This window comes from Pleurodeles waltl, chromosome 9, assembly GCF_031143425.1.
Source record: "Pleurodeles waltl isolate 20211129_DDA chromosome 9, aPleWal1.hap1.20221129, whole genome shotgun sequence".
Lineage (NCBI taxonomy): Eukaryota > Metazoa > Chordata > Amphibia > Caudata > Salamandridae > Pleurodeles > Pleurodeles waltl.
In genome coordinates this window covers 125,461,460-125,478,969 of record NC_090448.1, presented here as the reverse complement: position 1 = coordinate 125,478,969, position 17,510 = coordinate 125,461,460, and the positions used below count along the sequence as shown (strand labels likewise).

Below are 17,510 nucleotides of genomic sequence, written 5' to 3'. Positions count from 1 at the left end.
TCTTGGCTGTATCCAGGCCCGCAGCGGAGACTTCATTCAAAAGTGTATCTCACGGCAAGGGTTTGATTTCTTTCATACACCTGCTGGTGACCCACCTTCACCTTCCTTTTAATCTCCCCAAAAGTACTTTCGCAATCCCAGAGAGTGATCCATATTATAAATTTGGTGTAAAGACGGCAGCCGCTTCTTTTTCATATTGCTGACGTTTGTGCAAGTATTGTCAGCCCCAACCCCTTTTTAGTGCAATACTAGAACCAGACCCTTTCTTCACTCTTTCTCCCTGTGCAGTTGGTTTCTGCTGGAGGATTAATTTCCCCTCCTTAACTGATCTCCTACATATTCTCTCTTGCACCCTTGCTGTGTCATTCTCCGGCCCCTTGACATCGTTTTGCACTGTGGCCACCGCTGACTGGTTTACGTTTCTTGTTAGGCAGGCATTAGCTGTATATACTTTACCTGCTGTACTGGATGTGGTGCGAGCAGACACCCATTGAGTGTCAGAGGTCCCTCTCCACTACTTCTTTGAACCATGGTCGTCTTAACTGCATCGACTCGTAATCCTGGCTTTGTATACCACCTCCTGCACACCCTTTCCTCTCCCCCCACCCCCCATACACCAACACCCATGCACGTCTGCTGTTCTTAGCAGTTGGGGTTTAAATGTGCTTCAAAAAGCTGTTTGGAGTGTTGGTAGCTCCCTCCCTCCCCTTCTCTGTTGGAGCTTTTCCAAGGGCATGGTCTTTGCCCACCCTTCGATGATGAGGGTAGGTTCCAGAGTGAACAAGAACCAACCTTCCCCATTTGGCACCTACCTGTTGAATCTCGCTCTGTCTAGACCCTCCTCCTCTCCGTTGATCGAGTCCCACTCTTGCTTGGTAGTTGAAAGTGAGCAGGCTGTTAAGTCAGTGACTGAGGGCCTGCAGTGTATCTCTAGGACCACCCACTGTTTTTCTCTTGTAGGAGAGAAGAGAAGAAATACACATGGACATCGGTACCTGTCGAGCCCACCTCTTAAGATACCTGCCCTGCTCAGTCCATGTGGGTGGATACTTTGGTCCACGCCCAGTGTACTTGGACACACATTTGTAATCCAACTGTCCTCTCTCTAACTTTCTGGAGGGTTAGGATAAGTGGGGATTCCAGGGTCCTCGAATAGAATTTTTTTTCTTCAAAGGACACCATGCCATTTCCTCACCCAGGCTTGGATGTAGTAGAGGTATTCCCCATCCTCCTGTCTCTGGCCATCCTGGTCCGGCGATCCTTTATATGTACCATGATGTGGGGGTCATTGGTGTAGTATGTGATGCAATAAGCCATGCTGCATGACTACATCAAGTAGATGATTTGCTCTGATCTCCATTCATTGGTTCTTAACCGCCCTGGTATGATTGTATCTGCTAGTTATTTGTATCATTGTTCCACTTGCTCAATAATTTAAGGAAGCAAAAAACATCAAGTCTGCTTTTGTATTTAAAGAGTTCTAGGTGTGCACGTTTCGTCCGAAATGTAAATGAATCCACATCGAAGCTGCTAAGGTTCACGTGTCTTTCAAAACTCCTTATCCAGAGAGGTGAATTATGTGTTGAAGAAGCAGTTTGAAGTTTGCTGCACACCTGATGGTGCACGATAGCATCCGATGGCACGCGGCTCCTTATCTCTCTTGTTGAGTGTTCCAGTTGCCTGGTCTGCTTTTGCTTTTGCGATATGTAACTTCACTGCAAAGCTTTTGAGTCTCGCAAAGTTCACTTACGCTGATGTTTCAACAAATAACCTTTTCATTGTACACCAGTGTCCGATATTCATACTTTGAATACATTGAAAATAAAGCTATTAATGCGAACTTTGAAGCTTTGGCGCCTCCTGCAGATAAACTGAGGAATTGTTAGAGAACGTGAACGGAAAGCTACAAAGTCAAAACGAGCATATATGTCAGTTGTTCATTATTTCATGTCACCCAGACATGTACCAGTCCTGCGTTTTGTTTTTTACATGTCACTGTTTTCATGATCGTTAGTACAATTACTTTAAGGTGAATCCAGATCTTAACTTCCATAAGGCAGTGGGTTTTATAAGAAAGACTTGAAGTGCAGCAGGCTGTACCTGGGCACCTAGGCCAAGCTGTAATACTATTGTAAACCAGAGAAAGAACAAAAATCACTTGAAACATAAAATTGATAAAATATTTATTTTAGACTGTGTACACTTCTTTTTCTCTGGCAAGGTTATGGACGAGAGCTTTGTTTAGGCAGCAGATTCTAAAGAGCACGAGATGTATTTTTTTGTCAAAATCCCAGTTTCAAAAACTTAGTATATTTTGCATTGTAGAGGATCCGCGAAGCAGACAGTCCTCAAGATAAGATCTGATAGGATGCCACCACATCAACAAAGGAGTAGGGGGCAGGCATTTTATGGATACCATACTCGGTTCCCTGTCATATAAAAAAGTATATTAAAAAAATAATAATAATAATTGGGCCCTAGTCCCACAGGGACTGCCCGCCGCCCCCTTCACAGCCCCAGGCAGGGCCCCAAGCTTGTTTTTTTTTTAATGGCGGCCTTTCACTCTCTTATAAAATAACCCCCCCAAAACACACACACAGGGTGGGCCAGCTGTGGTGTGTTTGGGGGGGAGGGGTGTAATTGGTGGGGTGCAGCAAACTCTTAATACTTCCCTTGCCAACTCCCTCTCTAAGGCACCATATCCCCGAATGAGTGTCTTTGAAAAATGCCATTGCACTATTGTCATGGAGTCACAGGACAGGGAGACAATATGAGGGGTCAGTGTGACAGGATAGGGAACCAAATACTGGGGCAGGATTACAGGATTATATCGAATTCCTTTTATCAGAATAATTTACTGCTCATTGTGCACAGAACTAATGTACATGTCTTTTGTACACTTCTAGAGGAGCTGCCTTACCTGAAGTGCCCGCTTCACACTGTCCTACAACTCACTCCTGTGGCTTATGGTGAGTAGAATGTGTTTAACCAAGTGTCAGTGTACGTTACATTTATTTGTTCATTGTGTTTTTAGCACACATGCTCTTCGGTGACCGTAGCTGGAACACAGGACCAAGCCCAACTTCACTCTTAGCGTATGCCTCCATTTACCACCCCGCAAAATAATGTGCAATTTTAAGGTGGCTGCTTGTTCCTATTTTCTTTTCTTTCATACAAGTAATTGATCTCCTCTCAACTACTCACAACTATTGCTTTAACGGAATTTTCAATCCCTTACTGGGACTGAGTTAGCAATTGGTGAAGAAACCTACTATGCGTATACCTTTGGTAGAAATAATACAAGCGCTAGTCATAGGTGACATAAGGCAGTCCCTGTAAGCTTTTTGTCTTCATTTACTCATTTCCCGAGTATTTTGTTCAGCAGTACAATTTTACATAGTCTGGTTTCTGAAAGGCTGATAAAGATGTCTTATAAGCTTGCTGAAATCATGAGTTCCACTCTTAATATCTAGTTTTGTGACCTTATACTAGCTATCCTTGGACTTTGCAGTGCTGTACTGGGATGAGGAACCCTTGGGTCACACCTAGGGGAGGAGCATGCGCCCTGGGACACGGTGAGGGATAATGTGTCACTGATGCTGCGAGTCCTGCATCCATTAAACACTCGGGGCTTAGTGGGGTTAGACCAGTGATGTCCCTGCTTAGGGGTGAATCTCCTTCAGGGGTCATCACTCTCGGCATGTTACTGGCACACACAATGTATTTTCAGAGAATTTTAATTTCATATTTGAGGCAGAAAAAACATAATGACATACGGTAGATGATTCCCTTTCGTATGTTGAAGTGAAATGATGTGGGTGTGAGCCTGCGTTGATTGCTGCTTCCTTATTGCATGGTAGAGGGGATGTGGGTCTTTGTCACCTGCCTACGCGCCTCCCAAATCCCTGCCTAAGTAATGCGTTTACTGGCTGGTCGGCATGTGCCCTGCGAAGGCGGTGGCAGTTGGGAAGCAGAGGGTCTTTTTGTTGAGGAACAAGCCCCTTTTTTAAACACAACACGGTTCCGGGTACCTGGCAGAGTGAGATCATGGTAAGTGCACGCACAGAGCATGCATTAATTACTCTGTACTTCATGGGCAGTCAAGCTACTCTTGCCAGGCTGTCAATCTGCGACTGGCTGTCCAGTGTCTGTGGCAGCATATTTTAGGTGGGTACAAGAGTCTGCTCCTGTTGTCTCATGTCTTTCATGTTTAATGAAGCCGGCCCCTCACTTTGAGTCTGCCTGTGTCCATCCCATGTCTTTAGCTAATCACTTGAGGGCACTGGGGGGTAACCACCCTTCCCATATTAATCACCAGCTTAGGCCATGTAAATCAGAACAGCAACTCGCATGAGGCCACAGCATGTCCTTATGGAGTAGGATAAGTATGCTGGCGCTCACTGGTACGAGTTGTGCAAATGCTTACACTTTGCATGGGCTCACTCTACACACTTTGCACCACTACTGCAGTCATTCAGTCCTGGTGGTGATGAAGTCTCAGCAGCCAGAAGCAACATTTCATGTAATATTTCCTGTGAATTTAGTTTATAGGCTATACCTGTTGGATGATTTAATTGTAGATTATAGTTTCATTTTTTCAGGTTTTCGAGGCTGAACAAGCACCAATGTTACATTTGCATAAACCACTGTTCCCTACCCTTTGCAAAACACATTCAATAGGTATTATGTGAAATATTTGTAATTGTTCTCTTGGTCACTAGTTATTACCACTTTACTTATCTTGTTTGTGCCCACAATATGCTGATTTCTGCTTAAATTTTGAATATTCTTTTCCATTTGCCTCGCTGGTCACTTTCCTTCTACACTTTTTGCACATATATCCTTAAGTTTACATTTGGGTGTCTTCTTATGCCGTGCAGCTGACAAGTTAAAAACTGAAATTGTCTTTATAGGTTGTAAAGTGGATGTCATCAATCTGAACGTTGAAGCTGTGAACACACACCGAGATAGGCCTGAGGTAAGTGATGAATGTTTCTTTACAATAACAGTTTGCACCCGGACATAGATGAGGGCTGTGATAGTTGGTAAACCTGACAGTTTATGAAAAGCTCAAGCATTCCACTTAGCCTGCTTCGAACATTTATAGCAAGGGTATCTTCTCGAAGGAGCTCAGTCTCTAAAAGTCATAATTATGCATGCTTGAAAGGCAGGGACTCCGTCTGTTTGTAAGTTTCTGGGCAGACACCTTTTTTTAATCCTCAATATTATCCAAAATCATTTATTGACGGTGTGATTCTAGGTTAGATCAATCCACAGCCAGAAGCATTGTTTTTTAAAGAGTTTTTCTGTCCTTTACCGGGACTCCCAAAAAGCTACTGATTGAAGAGTGAAATGCACTTTTGGTGTCCAATTAGAGAGTGTTAACATTCCTCATCATAATGCATATCACAAGCCTGAGCTTGTCCGCTGTGCTGCAAAGTGAAATTGTACTTGCATTCTTATTACAAAGACATCCTCAGTATATTCTGCATAAAAGGAGAAACCGCACTGATTTGCTCCTTGAAATTCCATCATTCAAAAAGCCACACTCGGGAGCAATATCTGCTATTTCAACATCTTACACCCTGAGGGTTCTTGGTTAGGGGCAAATGAAGCCTATTTGATAAGTGTGCATATTGTAAAATCTCATTATTGCACCCTGGCCTGTGCTTTGTTTACAGTATGCCGTTTCAGTGGGATCTGTAGCTTTATCGTGAAGCAGGAGGCCAGCACCTAGGAGAAGGGCACCATATCCTATATTCTCTTATTCTAGGTTCTTTAGGGCTCTCTGGCACCACCCAATTCACCAGGTAATGTTAATCTTGGACTGTCCTCAGAACCACCTTTCCTGCACTTTAGGCAGAGGGAAAATCCGCAAGTATACAGTTCAAATATGTGATCGACTCTACTGTCAGAATCCAAAACGGACCTCCTCTTCATCCCAGCAGTCATTACTGGTGGGTTTTTATCCAGATCCAATGACCTGCCTTCATCCTACTCATCTGTTGACCACCCCTTCACAGCGATGCCTTTCCAGATGCCCTCTTGGGTTCCATCTCTTGACCACCAAAACATGGGCCTCTTCAGTAAACTCACCCCTTAGTTTATTAAGTAGAAATTGCCTCATATCACATGACTCATGTCTAACCTTCAAGCTCTTCATCTCCATCAGCTGGTCTCTGGGCCAACTCACTGTGGGCCATACTCTTGATACAATTATAGTCCTTTCAATAACAGGAAATAGCTCTACTTGGAGTAATCATGACATTAATTCCGATCTCAACCTCTAACCTAAACAGACACGCTGACCATGACTAAAGAAGAGCTTGAATACATTTTGGATCAAACTGTCTGCTGAACGACTAAAGGACCACCTGATGGCTGTCAGTCACAACCAAGAACAAACCCAGCAAAAGATTTTTAATCTGTCAGGTGATAAGGATGCGACTTTGCGAGGGCTAGGAAAATCATACAACTATCAATATCAATTCCTACCCACTCATATTAGAGTACGTTCCTCTCCAATTAGGAACCTGCCGCACTGCAGTTCGTCCATTTGAATTCAAGCTTGTATAAAATGAAGTGTGCCCCAATGGACTAGCGGGATTCAAAGTGTATCTTATGACTTTTAGAGACACTACCAGTTAGTGTGCTGCATTGTTGGTATTATATTTTGGAACAATAGTTCTCCTGTTTGGAGACTGTTGGTGTAGCTGGTCGCTCCCGAATGCTTGGCACCCATCAGCTGTGGAAGTCTTGAGTGAGGATATGAACATTTGGCCAGTAATAGATGTACGGAAGTAAATGTTCACCATATCAACTCTAGCTAGACGTTCTATGTGTAACTCCTTCATTACATGTTTGACTACTAAAGACTACAACTTGTTGTCCACGAGACATAGATTGTTATGACAAACAATAACTCCTGCCAAGAATGCATAGGTCTAGCTATATTGCTTTTGCTTTAGCCTTCTGGATGGCTCTGTCACATCTCTGCCTCATGCTGTTGAAGGGTCGATACTTTCCAATATTTCTTTACTGGAATACACTATAAAGCATGCATCGGTAGTGTGGCACTTCGACATCAGAACCTTTAACCAGTCTTTGGACGTTTAGTCACTTCTGTGCAGTGTATTTTTCTCCAAACCCGCAGAAAATGCAGCTACCTTAACTTCAGCACTCTATAGGAATAGATCCATTTTATGTATGAATCAGAACAAAGCTCTAGGTAATGATATTCCTGAACCTTGTCAAGTTTTATCCCGTTAAAAAGAGACAAACATTCCTAATGACTTTGCTTTGATGAAATTACTACTTGTGTTAGATGGTTGAACATTTCATTTGTGCTGAAGTTTCACATCTAAAATCAAGGTGCGGTCTGTAAAGGCGAGGATCTAATTGGCCGTAGCAGAAACCTAATACCCGAAGGCATTCAGTGAGGTCCTGGTCCTAGCATGATCTTTGATCTAGAGGGCTAAGAGCACTGGGGCCAGTGTACACTTTTGCTTAAGTCTATTCACTGTTGTTGAATGTTTAGGTCTCCAGTTTGAAGCAGATATCCTATTTTTCGAGGTTCCTAATACCAACGAGCTGCCCTAACCTCTCATGCCAGTTAGATATAATTGTGGAAGTACTGCATTCTGCCTTGCAGGAAACTTTCTATTTGATGTAAAATTGTTAACCCTGGATCAAAGCTGATGCACACGAGCCAGTAAAGATTGTGGATGTGCACGACTATCTGTAGTGCGTGCATCAGTTTCCTTGCCATAAGTTATTTAAAATATCAGGAGTAAAGCATTCTTGTTAAAAGTTAAATATTACATGTCAGTTTGTTCCCACGTTCTAGGTGTCAGCACAAATGTATTGTTGAACCACAATTTTCATTCATATATTTTAGTCAATATGTTAAACAAATGCACGGATATACATGCTACTATATTTTCTTGCACGTTCAGTATATTCTGTACTTTAATTATTGTCTTGTGGTCCTCCACAGATTTGCACCGCTTAATGTGTTCTTTCAGGGTCCTTGAACCTATTTTTAAAGTTAAGATTTGCATAATTGATACCATCTCCGTATTCACATGCACAGAAATCAATTAGAATACTATTGTTGATAATGAACATTAGAGTAGATTGTACATAAGAGAGTCCAGGTTTTTAGTGCGACACAGTCGTTGGGGTTAAGATTATCCTTAGAACCTATACCAACCCTCAGCGACTGCAAACTGAGTCACCCTTCTTTTATTTCAGTTCCTTTATTTCCATTCGCTTCTGAACACTCCTTTATCCTGATAAATATTAAATGTTGCTTCTACTGCAAACCCAGAGAATACTGAAGCAGATAAAGTTCTCCCTGTCTTGATTGGACAATACATGCTGCCTTTTCTACATATGTGAGATCTATGACTCCTGTTGAACTAGAGCCATCAGCAATACTAATTCTTTTGATTCATATAAGTACGGATGCTCTTTGTCAGTCACACTAACTTTTTATGTTCTGCTTATGTAGACCTTTTCAAAATCTCATAGAACTGTTCCTATAAGGCTGCAGGGTCCCTCAGTAGGTTGTCCGGGGTTTGTTGGCTGGGCATAAAAAGAAGTAAAATGATGGGCCTTGCCTTTAACCCTTGCGTCACTTGCAGATGTTTAGAGATCACTGCTGTAGAGAATCATCTCAGGTACTGCCCTTAAGTGGTATTGGAAAAACAGGACCATACTCTACGTGTTTTGGACAGACCGAGTGGACCGTGATAGTCTTTATTGGCTGCCAGTATCCATATATTTGTGTTTTCCAGCTCATAACCACTTTCAGGTGGATTCTGCTAAGGTTTCCTATATACAGAGCTTAGTTTTCTAATCCAAGCCTTGATCAGCAGCCACTCCATAAAGGCTTTCTGTGACCTTTCATGACTAAAGGGCATCACCAGCTGGATCCAGGAAGCCCGTATCTCAGGATTCATGTTTTCGAACATGTTAAATATTAAATCGGATAGCAAAACTGTATTGCCTTCAGTTCTGCTCATAGTTCCCCAAAGGGAAGGGAATGTACATACCTATGTGATACTCGTACTAGATAATTGATTTACTTTTTCAGTATCATATGGCAAACTCTGAGGCACTTCTCAGACATTCTTTCTGCTCGTAGACGTGGGAAAGTGAATTGTGATTCAATTGGCTTTATATGAAATCTCGTCAATTTTTCGTCAGCCAGCCTGGCAGAGCGCTTCTAGAGAAAGAACACTGGCTCATAAGCCTTATTGCCATTTCAAAGGAGTGTACCACTGACATTGAACACCCAGAAAAAATCATGGAAAGACCCACATTCTTCAAGATTTATGTCCCATCCAGGTGCTTATTTCAGTATTCTAGCTTGTGCTCAGCTAAGTTTATTTCCCTCTGTTACATAATCTTTTATTAGAAGCTTAATCTATTAGCTTTACATAGATTGTACTGTGCAGATTTGTTTGTGTTATGGCCACAAATGATTGATCTATATATACATACATACATACACATATAATGTGTGCATGGGATGCCATAGCACACTTAAGCCATTATTTTCAGGAAAAAAAGGATCTGGTGTACAGGAAACTGAAAGAACAACTCCGGTGGTTGCAATGTGTGGGGAGCTTAATCATTATCTGAACGTGAAAGCAGGCAAGAAACTTGTTGTTTGTTACACAGAATGTAGACATATCCAGACCTTCAGAGGAAGCCCTTCTCACAGTGCCTGATCACCTGTGACTCCTGTCTTCTCATCTGCCGTGAACCACCGAGGTGCAATTTTACAATATTACTTAAGATAATCATTTCAATCACTCCAGAATACACGCTGCAACCTGAATTTCTAAAATTAATTTTGGCTACGAAAGAAACAATAAAACCATTTCAAACAAATTGTTTACCTCAAAAATCACTGAATCAAATCTAATCTGAGAATTGCAAAACCGAGTTTAAATATTTATTAATTTATTCCTAATCTTTATTACAAGTTTAAAGTTTTAAACGTCGGAGCGTGTTTTGGGGCGGGTACATAGAGAAATTTGTGACAGTCACTCTATCTCACATGCTTTCGTTCCCCTAGGCTTTACATGATATTTGTGGAGCTTGTGCAGGATTCAAATGTTTGTATTCACACACAAAAAAAAAAATTAGCACATACCTTTTTGCTGACTATTCCAAAGACATTTTGTCACTGAAGTGCAAGAGGTCTGTTATCTGAAAATTCATTAGATACTAGGGCGGCCCCAACGCCCAAATCTTTACTGCCTGCAAAATAGACCAATACCTGCTCTATGAAACTCCAGAGGATATTCTGTAACGGTCAATAGTATGATCAGGAAAGCAGAAGCAGAGACAGTACAAAAGCCAAGCTTTTTTTTAAAGAATGTATAAAATATTAAAATCTAATTAGACATGATTCAGTCTGATTTGAGGTAATGTGTGGCATTGATATCACCATTTTGTCAATGGCACTACATCCACAACTCCATGGGGCGCTGAACCCCCCCATGTACTGTCCTTTCCCATTCACAATGGCAGATGGCTGTGGAGCATGGCCTGTGGTCAGGCCATGAGCTCAACTTGTCACAGGTGGCCACCTCCACTACTGTGCACTTCCTTTGTCTCTGTGCAGGAGAGGTCGGCCTCTGAGCCCGCCTCTAGCCAGACCCCGCGCCCAACCTTCTGTGGGGGGCCAGTCCCCTCCATGGGTGTGAGCCGCAGGGTCTGGCCCCTGGCCAGTCTTGCACACAGCACTGTGCGGGGGCTTACCCCTGCTGAACATTCTAAAGGCCAGGCCTCGCACTCAACACTTTGCATGCTTATTCTTAGTAACTAGGCCTGAGTGGAATTTGAGCAAAAATCATTGGTTCCTTTGTAATGGAGCGTAGTCCCCTTGTACTGTCCGATAATGCTTAGTTGGATTCACGTAAACTGTCATAAAGTAACTTAGCCTTCAAAAATAAAACAACAAAGTATTGGCAAAGGCAGTAGTTCACACTTTTATGTGTTAATGCTCACATGTATGCTTAAATGGTGTTCGCAGGGTCAGCACTTTCAAGCTAGGCCTCTTGGCCTTGCCACTGCAGTACCGTTCAGTAGTTTTTTTTAGAAATCTGACCTACTATTGCCCCCTTCCTCTTTAGTCCTTATGACTAAGTTGTACCCCCACATTGCGCGCCATCAGCTTGATTTTGGATAAGTGGTTGTTGTTTTTAAATATCAACATTTCATCAGTCCCCTGAAAAAGAAAGTATATCTGCTGCATGTACACAGTGGTGCTTGGCTCATACTTTTGGAAGAAACTTCAGCATAACTACATGGGAAAGCCACTTGCTCAAGTGGCCATCATACCTTTACCCATACACTTTGGTTTCATTAGTCATTAATAGATCTATGCTTTGTAATCCATTGTTAAAGAAACGCAGCAACTTGATATAATTCTGAAACAATTGTACAAACCGGAGGTAGAAAACACGGTCTGGTAGGTGACAGTTCAAAGACAGCCACGACCGTGTGCAGGGAGCGTTGTGTATTGGCGTAAATCAAACAGGCAATCACCTTTGATGTGCATAGTATTGATTTGGTGGAATCTTGCTTCATTTGTAAACAGACGTTTGTGACCAACAAGATATGAGGACCCTAGTCTCTTAGGTTGGTTAATAGTCAATATTCTGTCGGTAATATTCTCCTGCTACCACTCCACGCATGCTAGTTCGATAAAACATTGTGTTGATTATGTGTCTGTTACCTGCTTACTTTTCGTGTTTAAAGTTGGTTTATATTCATGCCCTTGGCTTGTAAAGGGCTCCTTGCTGCTGTTGGATTTTATTAACTAAATTGATTTTTTTTTTTTACCTTCACTTTAGAATGTGGACGTTCACCGTTCAACAGAAGACGCTTTGCAGACTGTACCAAACCATCTGTGAAGGCCACGTTTACCAGCACATCCTCATTTGCCTGTCTCTACTACTGCGGAATATATTGCTCAGGTGAAAGATCTGGGATGTGGATGGAGTTCACAGCCGAGAAGCTCCAGTGCACAAATAGTCACCGCTCCTGATATGGAGCTTAGAAAAAATATTTGTATTTCTTGATATCCAGGATCGCTGGACACTGGTAGTAATAGTGGAATGTGCAAGGTTGAATTTTTAACAGTATATATATTTTTATGGACCTTGGATCTGCTAAAATGTTTCCGAATGTAAATTTACCGTTCCGGGGGCGTGCATGTTTGTCAATGTTTTGCCTGGTACCTGTGGATCAAAGGGAATTCTGCTCAGCCGCATCTATAGGCCACAAAAGACACATGGCAACAAACGTTAAACGAGGTATCAGAGCTACATGTAGGTAAAATAACTTGTCTGTATCTGTTTATTAATGCCTTAATATTCAGTTTGTTAGCTACCACATTTAGTAAATGTTTCCTAGAAATGGGAAATATCGGTTGAAACTAATTATCTTTTAGCGCTTGATTCCGTTATGTATGAGTTTTAAAACACTGCCTCCAAGCAATCGAAGGGAGTTTTTAGACACATTTACATTTTTACACCCCAGTCAGGCAAACCCTGACTCTACATCATTTTTAATGTCAAGTGATGTCATGAAACTTAAATGGACTGTTTTACGATTTGGGAATCTTCCTATTTTTATTTTTAACATGTAATTGCACTTTCTTTAAAGGGATGGTTTGCTTGCTCTGTTGAATCTAATTTATTTAGGTGCTCTGCACTTTTTCTTATGAATTCATATTGCGATTGTTTCTGGTAAAAGATTCAACTAGAGAGGAGCTTCTTGCAAAACCATTGATGTTTTGCACAACATCTAGACACCCATCTGTAAGTTCCAGCCATTCCTGCATCTCATTTTTGTATTTCCTACTGGATGGTGAAGATTATAAATAAGCATTGTGCTCTTGTCCCAGTCCTTCTGTCAACTTTTTCATGGAATCTTTTGTAAGCTTTCTATGTGTTTTTAACCATTGCACATGCTGATGGTAGTACCTTGTAATCTGCATCAGTGAATTGCAAGTCATTTTCAGCAGTCATTGGCCTGGGATTAAGGCCTTTTTCTGCATTGTTCTACTTAAATGTGAGCCTTGTCTGAAGGGCTTCTACTTGTCCTTTGATGGTGGTTTCAAGGACAATGGATTTAATCACTCACAGGAATATCTTTATGCACTTGGACATTGTATTTTATGTGGGAATGGAAGACATTTTATTGGCGAAAAATTTAATTCTTACTTGTACTATAGTGACCTTGTTTGTTTTCTAAAATAGTTTACCATTCCAGATGTCTCCTGACTCCCCACAATAAACATTTCTAAATGTTTACCCAAGGAATGTTTTGCCTCAGTGACCTCGGCAGTACGTAACATTGGGTGCTCCAAGCCTAATGCCAGATTTCAGAAAGTTGGGTTTACCTCATTCAGCAACTCCATGAAGTTATAAGGTTCACTTCTGAAACATCCATTACATGATCAGATATCTCTTCATTGCACAGTTGGTTATAGGAGCACTTTGCGCTCAGTGGTCTTTTAGGGTTTTATTTCCAATTCTAATCCCTGGCTAGTGTAATACCTGTGCAGTCCATAAAGGTTTTTGATGCTTTTGCTGAAGACAGTAGGCCTCTGACATTATTCTTTGTGTTTTACTAATAGTTATGCCTACCATTGTGACCTTTACAAAATATTTACTTGTCTTTGCTTGTATCTTGAACACAACACCCAGTCCCTGAATCAACTTCAGAATGAACTTTTGGTAAACAGGTCTTTTGCTCCTGACATCATAAAAACTTTTATCTATTCTAAAAAGAATCTCACCTGTCTTTTACCAGCCCTCAAATGGATTACCTTAAATTCACTTTCTGTGAGAAGGGACAGTCCTCCTCCATTCTGAGCATCTACTCCCAGTCTCAGAGGACGTTCAAAATCTGGGAAAACATATTTTGATCCATAGCCCTTTTCAGCCTAATATCCAGAAGTGCTTTCCAATCAGCGCTGTTCAAAAACTGATCCCATGTTCTTGTAGCGGAACAGATTTAGTATAAACAAGATGGTATTACTAAAATCTTATGCTCACTTACTCAGGCATTCATTTTCTTCACTTTCTCTTCCATGGGTAGCAGGAGGCATTCTTTCCTATTTGCATTCTCCAAAAGCACCATTTAGCATTTATTTCTGTGAAAGATGCCCTCCCTTCTTTGTATGGCCTTCCCTTTCCAGCACATTTAGGGAGCTTGCTTTGGTGATGGCATGTTTCTCACTTTACAAAGCCAAGAATGGCCCCTATTTGTTACCTCATTCTTTCCAGCAGATTCCGTTTGCTATCCTTAATCTTATCCACACATCTTTACATTTCAGATCCTTGGTAAATGCTCAGGCCTTAGAGGCATGCGCCATTGTACTTTATTCAATTCGGCTCACCCGCATTACTTTGGATATGAGTGTAACCCTGCTGTAGACAATCACCCATAGGTTCCTCTTAGCGGCCTTCAATACTCATTTAACAAAGTTGGTGGAAAAATACTAGGTCTGATATATATTTTTGGAAAGGTCTACTGGTACCAACTCCAAAAGAACGTTAGTGTGACCACCATTGTAACTCCTTCAGTTGGTCTGTTTTGCAACATCAATTTCTAAAATCGTTGTTTGTGATTTAATCTGACTTAACATTTTGGTTTTCATTGCCAGATATTCTGTGGATGGTAGCTTAGCCCATTCTTGATTGAACCAAGTAAAGGATTTTAAGTGTTAATTGTTTCATATTTGTCCAAATGTGCTCTCCCTTCTTGATTGTTGGACCAGGAAATAAATCTGATCGGTTAGCTTCACCTCGAGCTAGAATAAATATCTCACAGACTTATAAGGGTTTTTCTTTTGTAAGGTTTGCAGTGTGGGCTGGTGTAGGTCACACGTGGTGCTCACTCTTGTCATCTAGAGTCGGGCTTAGGATGATTGTAAAATTGTATCTAAGTTGCTGTAGGAGACCGGTGTAGGCAGGCATTTTCTTTGAAGAAAGAATTGTGTTCAGAGGAGGACCTGGACCACACCACATTTTTGTTCGCAGCATATCTTGAGCATTGAGCGATTAATCCAAAAACACAATCCTCCTGGCAGACCATCTACTTATTTAGTTACTCACCTGCATGAGGTAGTCTTTTTCCTAAGCCTGGGATCTCCGTCAGCTCGAACATCTCAGCCTAATGAAATGCAGATGTCTCTGCTGAAACAATAACAAAAAAACAAGACCTTCCTTACATGTTTGTGCCTGCCTGGAGTGTGATAGACCCTTGTTTTCTGTGCACTTCAACCTTTTAAGGCAGATTCACAAAATCACTTTGAAATACCATAGCTCCGTCTCAGTGCTGTTCAGTTCTGTTGGGCCTGGATCAGTGCATGCTTCCAAGGTCACCACTTCCCTTAAGTAACATTTTGATTGTGAGCTAAGAGGTTTACACTTTCATCAGTTTACTTTTCTTAAGTACATGCGGCTAAAAATCAAGCCAAAGCATATTGTTGATAGAGAATTTAAAATTTGCAGGGATGTCTTGCATCTTTTCCTTTTGTCCCTCCATAGCTTTAGAAAGTGGATTTTAACTCTTCTATCATTTCTCCCTGAATGCAAAATTTGTCAAATCGGATAAACTTGAACTTGGGATACCTTTTATGCAGAGGTTTTCCTACTGTGGTTGTCTCATATTATTATGGCACAGAACTAAGAGGTGACAAGAAAAGATTGCCTCCTATCACGGGAATGACCATTATTGGCACAAAAGGTGGAATAGCAACTTTTCGCTTATAGCATTACTGTTCATTTTTTTATATTTTCCATGCTGCTTGTTATTCCTTCAGCTGGAATCTGGAGCACAGCTGGAAACAACAATACGGGTGTATTTTTCAAAAACTTGTTTTTATGTACAGGGTAATGTGTCTTAGTTACCCTTTTAGGAGGCGGTACGGAGCTGACTATCTGGCTTCTAGGGTGTTGGCCAGCTTCTGTCTTTCCGAGAGGGATTCTGTTTCCACATTGCTGAGGACCGGGCAAGAGTAATATGAGAGATAAAACCATTGCAGCAGTTGTGACTGCACTTCTGATGTACATTTTAGTGCCCTAGACATTCTGCATTTTGTGGAGTTGTCGAGGCATTTTATATGGTACTATTTTGCCTTCCATTTGTTTCTAGGCCCCTGCATTATAAGGCATTAGTTACGAGTGACAGGCTGTTAGCAAGCAGTTGGCTACTACATTGTATTGCTGCACATGTTCTTTTCGTCACACCAAGATACAAATCATTAAAATTGTGGCTGGGTGTTGGAAGTGCTTGGTGATTGAGAGAGCCAAGTATATAGCATTTTATATTTGTTGCTCATTATTTTACATTTCCAGTGTGCATATCTATGCAAATGTTGATAATAGTGACTATGTGCACCGGGCTATGCTATGCTGTTCTTTAGAGACTGTTCTTTAAAGGCATTCTAATTGGTGTTACTGTTTATACAAATTAAAACACTCCATTCTGTGACCACCGCAGGAAAATTGTCAGGTTTATTCCAGCTATATTTTTTATTCTTATGGTGTTAAATGTATACTTTTGTAATGCTTTCGCCAATCTGTATTTGTAGAGCGTTTATCAAGACCCACAGTTAAACCTCCATGGGATATACGGACACGCTAAAGATCTGTAAAAACGTCTGGTGTCATTTTTTGAAAGAATTTGTTTTTTTTGGTTTTTTTTTACGTGTGTTTTAGAACTGTGGTTACCATTTCATGTTTCATTGCGGCCATAACTTTCTTTGAATTGAAACCCATCATCTTTCTTACACTTGTTAGTCTGTTAATGAAAGTATGTAATTTGTGAAGTCGTGAATTGTCTAATTATTTAACCGATGAACTCAGTCAGGCCATAGACCATGTTGATTTCTCTCTGACAAGTCGGTATTTATGTCAGCCATTCTGATTACTATACCCGTAGCACATCATATGCACTGCTTTTTGTCACATGTCTAGCCTCTTGCAGTTTTTCATTTACTTGCCAAGGCTTTCTTCAGTCCCTAGAATTAAGTGGGTGTGGGTTGCTCTTGGCAGGCTGACAGCTCTGTGTAGCGTTCATGAGCAGTGCTAAATTGCGGGCTTGAAAGGAGTCATTGACTCTGCATTGCACACTTCTCATTTTTAAAGACCCCTCCCCGATCTCATTAAGCCACTGGCCCCTTTAAAATGCCTAATTCGCAAACATTTTCTGGAAAGTCTGAAATGTCATATTCACTGACTCACCCCATTTAAGTTTCTTACAGTAAGTTGTTATGGTGATTTGCAAGAAAACAGGAATATTATTGGAAATAAGCAGAATTCCATGTATAACCCCTATCCATTAAACGTAATTGTCTCGAGGGTTGACATTCTACAATATTGAGTTTGACAGACGCGTGCATTAGCACGAGCAACCCTATCTTTTTTCCTCCACTGAGTGAAATTCCTTTCCTCTACACCCTCATCAGATTTGGA

General features: G+C 41.2%; 1 protein-coding gene across 3 annotated transcripts in view; it reads left to right on the top strand.

Moving 5' to 3' along the window:
* The window catches only part of PFKFB4 (6-phosphofructo-2-kinase/fructose-2,6-biphosphatase 4), a 247,940-nt gene extending 231,076 nt beyond the window's left edge, over positions 1 to 16,864 (top strand). For 2 of the 3 annotated variants that reach the window (XM_069206394.1, XM_069206392.1), the window contains exons 12-14: positions 2,907 to 2,969; positions 4,914 to 4,978; positions 11,874 to 16,864. In XM_069206394.1, coding sequence (XP_069062495.1) covers positions 2,907 to 2,969; positions 4,914 to 4,978; positions 11,874 to 11,933 — 188 coding nt within the window. In that variant the 3' untranslated portion in view covers positions 11,934 to 16,864. Of the gene's footprint in view, positions 1 to 2,906; positions 2,970 to 4,913; positions 4,979 to 9,687; positions 9,781 to 11,873 lie in introns of all 3 variants that reach the window. The other variant, XM_069206393.1, reaches the window with a different exon arrangement.
* Positions 16,865 to 17,510: the final 646 nt, after the last annotated feature.